The sequence below is a fragment of the Limulus polyphemus genome, unplaced genomic scaffold (genome assembly GCF_000517525.1).
Source record: "Limulus polyphemus unplaced genomic scaffold, Limulus_polyphemus-2.1.2 Scaffold6742, whole genome shotgun sequence".
In the NCBI taxonomy this organism is placed as follows: Eukaryota; Metazoa; Arthropoda; class Merostomata; order Xiphosura; family Limulidae; genus Limulus; species Limulus polyphemus.
In genome coordinates, this window is record NW_013672352.1 from 25,983 (window position 1) to 31,244 (window position 5,262).

The 5,262-nt window shown below is 31.9% G+C and overlaps 1 protein-coding gene across 1 annotated transcript in view; it reads left to right on the top strand.

Annotated features, from left to right (window-relative positions):
* Positions 1–5,262, top strand: part of LOC106474031 (uncharacterized protein KIAA1109-like) — a 41,116-nt gene that overhangs the window by 23,368 nt on the left and 12,486 nt on the right. Inside the window, exons 8-11 of the mRNA XM_013934717.2 lie at positions 121–301; positions 2,703–2,860; positions 3,860–4,058; positions 4,184–4,404. Coding sequence (XP_013790171.2) covers positions 121–301; positions 2,703–2,860; positions 3,860–4,058; positions 4,184–4,404 — 759 coding nt within the window. The remainder of the gene's footprint in view (positions 1–120; positions 302–2,702; positions 2,861–3,859; positions 4,059–4,183; positions 4,405–5,262) is intronic.

The following is a 5,262-nucleotide window of genomic DNA, read 5'->3' on the forward strand; positions in this document are numbered from 1 at the left end:
TTATTTGATTTGTATATAATCCACAGGGGCTCAGACAATTCTCCCATTATTTGATTTGTATATAATCCACAGGGTCTCAGACAATTCCTTTCCATTATTTGATTTGTATATTGTCAACAGGGTCTCAGATCTACATGAGTACGCTATCATGTTCTCAAGACTTCAGAAGTATGCAGCCATCCTCACCTACTCAGTATACCACCAGACAAGGAAACACATGGGAAACATTGGTGTTATGTGCCCTTAATCTTTCTCGCCTTAACGTTCACATGAATATGGGTAATGTGATGGGAAACACAACGTAAGTTTGCCTTAATATTAGAAGTTGATTTCTTCCTTCCCAGAGCTCCTTCAGAAATTAGATGTTTAACATATCAATGAATAAGCTGATAATAAATTTGATCTCTTATTATAAGTTGCTTTCTTTTTGTTTAAGTTCTCAGTAAAAATCCAAATATTAGATCATTAAATCAGGAAGCTCCAACTCTTTTGCTACTGTCTCAGTGGATTATACTGATCACGTGACCCAGAGTTCCCATATTGTAACTTTTAACATGTTCATGAAATTGTTCAAGCTTTTGGTGGACAAAAAATCAGAACTTTTAATTAAGTATTTTTACTAAGAATCTGTCCATAAACATATAGTATAAGAGTGTTGACTGCTCTGAGTGCAGTAATTTTCATGTTAGAATTAAAAATACTTCATCTGAAAATTTTCAAATTAATTTTCATAATTTCCAAAAACCTTCTAAATAAATATCAAATGCTTTTTTTTCAGAAAAACTAATTTTTTTCTCATTTTTTCTACCCTAACTCTATACAAGTTTGGTCAATTTGTCCAACCTCGTAATCATCATAAAATGTGAAATAAAGTGAGTAATAGTGATCCTCTTTAGTATTGACCAAGAAGTTCCAAAGTACTTCCCATAATAGTTTCTAGTTCTAATATTTTCACATCTGTATCCTATGTTTATTTTACTTTTAGCACCTGAAATATAAACCAGCCTATCATAAATAAAGCATTGAATTACAGATCCTGCCATAAGATGTTTATAAGACACTGTAATAAAACTCTCTCAATATCAAATTAGCTTGTGCAATGCAATTACCAGAGTTTATTATAATCCTGGCTCTGAAAATACAGTGGGAGAAGATTTATCAGCTTGTTTATAGTACAGTGGTTACAACAAGAATTGTCTAAAGTAGTAGAAGTGCAAAACAATTTTTATGATATGGCTCTTTACAAAATCCAGGCTGCTCCAATAAATTTGGTAGGTATTTGGATGTTAGTTATCTTCCTGGGGGGTTTGGAATTTTGAGGTATAGGTGTAGAAAGTGTGTAAGTGCTTATGAATATACACATATATAATGTTACTATTTACCCATAAATGTTTAATTTTTAGTTATTTTTCTTAAAACATAACACAATAAATAAAATATATATAGAAAAACAAGGACTTCTAATACTTACAATGTTACAAAATTGATATGTAGTTGTGCATCATACTTGATAAACCTTGTCATTAGCTTTGTTTATTCTCTCAAGTGGAGGTGAAAGACACTTTTTTGTAGATTTCTATGATGCATTTTAGAAAACCAAAGAATTATCAAATTACTATATTGGTACACATAAAACCACTGTAATTTATCTGGTTTTATAACTAAGCTATATGTGGGTTAAAAAATCTCATTTCTGTTCGGACCAACAACTTACTCAACAGACTTGAACATTTCCAGTCAAATTACAAGTTTCTCCTTCAAGCCAATTACAAACAACTGTCAGATTTATGTAGCTTGGAATGTGCTCTTTCTGTTGGTTATAAAGATGTACTTAAGAGAAATAGGCATGAGTAGACAAAAGGTTTCAGAAGAATGGAGTAGTGGGTGGGAGGGGCTAACTCATAGGTTTGCAAAATATATTGATATCTCGGTAAATTAAAAGGGTGGGAGATTCTTATTTTATATTCTAGATTATAAATGTCTGAACTTTGACTTTCTATTTTGAACCACTACAGATGTTGTATATTAAATGTGATAAAATAGAAACTGAGTAATAAGACAAGAAAACATGCCATTTAACACACAAAGAAGCATATTTAATTTAAATATTTTCTTTCAAATTAAGAAATTAAAACACATACAATATTAAAATTTAAATTATAAAGTACATTTTGATGTCAATTTTATTGACATACAAAGTTTTTATTAAATTTTGAAAATACCTAAAACATTGTGAAATGTTTTTTAATCTGTCCATTGAGAGAGAGAGATGAATTCTTTGGTCTTTACTCAGTTCACTTAGAAGTGATGTTGTAGTTGTTACTTTCTGTTTGGGTTGTTTATCTTTATTTACATGTTGGATTAGAAATCCTGAACCAGGTTTTTTAATGGTTATCATTAGTAATTGTGTTCGGTGCAGTTCACAAATGGCAGTGGTTCCAGCTATCCTGAGCTAGCCTAGTGGTATTAGTAATTGTGTGTTCAGTGCATTTCAAAAATGACAGTGGTTCCAGCTATCCTGAGCTAGCCTAGTGGCATTAGTAATTGTGTTCAGTGCAGTTCACAAATGGCAGTGGTTCCAGCTATCCTGAGCTAGCCTAGTGGTATTATGATCCATATTCTACAAATAAACTTTAATTTGGTTATTAAAGTTTTGAAATGTCAATGAAAAATATAACATAAGGGACTGTGGATTACTGCAGGTGGCTTACAAGAGATCTCAAATCACAAGGAAGACTGTCAATAAGCAGTAGTGGACACAAAAACTTCTTCATCACAATGACTCTCGTCGGTTCTTCACTTGATGCTAAAGGAGGAATTGTGGGAGGAAACATCGAGCTTAGTGAAATCGATACAACATGTAAGTTTTTATGGACGTTGAGTTCTGTCTTGTAGTGACAGTGATATTGGAGTATAACATTTTGTATGAATGAATATATTTTTCTGTTTTGCTTAGGTCTTTAGTTGAGTTCTGACAAGATGCTGCAATAGTTATTTTTTGTAATTTATAATGTTTACGTGTGTATTGAAAGAAATGCTTTAATACCTGCTTTTACAAGAAGCTCAACAGGACCTGCATAACTAGAGAGCAAAATATGTACAAACAACATAGAATTGAAAATAGCAGGTATTTTTGTTGATAGCTTTAATTTTGATTATTGTTTAAAACAATAAATGCAGGTATTTGTAAATGTAATATAATTTTTGTTATATATAACTTTTGGCTACTTTGTTTTGAAAGATTTATTATGACTAAAACTTGAAAAATTCCTACCTGTTTGAACTGTAAGACAGTTAACACATATTTAGCTTAACTTTAATGAACAATGCATTTTCCCAAGATTTCATTAAAACATTCTGACCAAGTAAAAGTTTACAAATAAAAAAAGAAAAAATGAAATTAATAAAATTTGGTTTTTATAGTCCCTTGGTGGGATAATGGTAAGTTGAAAGACTTAAAACTCTAAAATATGGGGTTCAATTCTTCATGGTGGACACAGCAGATAGCCCAGTATGGCTTTGCTCTAAAAAAAATTGAAATTATTTGTATTTTCAGTATTTTTTTACCAATCTGACAGTTATTTTCTGACTCTGCACTATATAATGATGTTATTAGACAGAGGTTTAGTTTTTATCTAATATCTACTGAAATACTTACGATCTCAATGCAACTTTTCTTTTAACATTGTTACTTTACCTGTTTCAAAATAAAAAAAGTATCGACGTCTTGTAGCTAATTATGAAGATCTTATAAGCAACACTACTGCAAAAGTTTATAAAGATTGATATGTGATGTATTCATGATGTTTATATAACAAATATCAAGGGTATTAAACACTTTCAAACAATTTGATGTTAGTACACCTGAAAGAAGATGTAAAGAAAGAACCAGATCATACAGTTACCCTGAAGCTTGGAGCATTAGAGTCGAGATTGGACTATATGGGCACCAGTGTCTTGATGGGAAGAGTTAGCACACTAGAAACTACACTCAGAGATGAATGGAGAGTTACTTCCGAGAAGGGAGATGATGCTCTAATGGCTAAACCAACAAAACGGTAAGGTTTCATTTACATGTACTTTAAAAAAAACATCATTTTTGAAACAGATCACCATTCAAAACCTTTCATTATATGTTGTATATTATAATTGTGCAAACATTAATTCTTTTTACTATTTTCAGTCCTGCTTTAATTTTCATCCATGGGAACTTAGGCTGGGATCAGTTACAGCTACTGATCTCCAAGTCAACCACTACTGACATTGTTAAAATGTACACTAAGCTGGAGGAATTCTTCTCCCAGCAGTTCCACAGCAGTAAACGTGTTTTCTCTTCACTCCAGCCACACTACCAGCGACACTCCATTAGAAACCCAACTCGACGATTAAAGCAACATCCAGAAGGTATGTTTTATGTGTCATATGTAAGGAATCCTTTATGGCCCTTTAGATATACTTGGGGATTTCAGAAGTTCATGAAAGTGTCATCTCTAAAGAATTCTTTATGGTCCTTTAAATATACTTGGAGTTTCCTAAAGGCCCTGAAGATATGTTTTATGTGTCATCTTTAAAGAATCCTTTATGGCCTGTAGATATACTTGGTATGTCCTGAAGTTTCTGAAGATATGTTTTATATGTCATCTCTAAAGAATCCTTTATGGTCCTTTGTACATACTTGGTGTGTCCTGAAAGTATGGTTTATACTTTAAGAATTTGTCTTAACTTTCAATGTGTGTGTGTGTGTGTGTGTTGTACTTCATATACGTTTCATACTTAAGACCATGAAAATATATCTTACACATTACATTTCAAGATTTAACCCTTAAGATCTTAAGAATATGTTTCAGATATCAAGTGTGAAGGACTAACTATTAAGGTATCAGGTATCATTGAAAGGATTAATTCTTAAAAGTCATGAGGATCATCACATCTGAAGGTTTATTTTTGTTTGGAAAGTTTATCCTTAAGATGTTCACTTTTTCATGGTGTCGTTTCTACATATCTTTGACTTATGTTGCTATGTTTGAAGATTATTTACTTTGCTGTTTCACACTGGCTCGTTTTTAGCAGTTGTTACCTTCTTTTGAAGGATCTGCTCTTTACACAGTTTCTTTGTTTTTAGTTAATGGTCATTATTTCATGAATCTCTAGGCTTAACACTAAGGTGAAGGCATTTGGAATCATATAATTAGGTTTTTAATGTTACATCCAACAGTAGGTCTGTCGAAACACATAGTTCTCCTGAAGAAGAATAGTCAACTA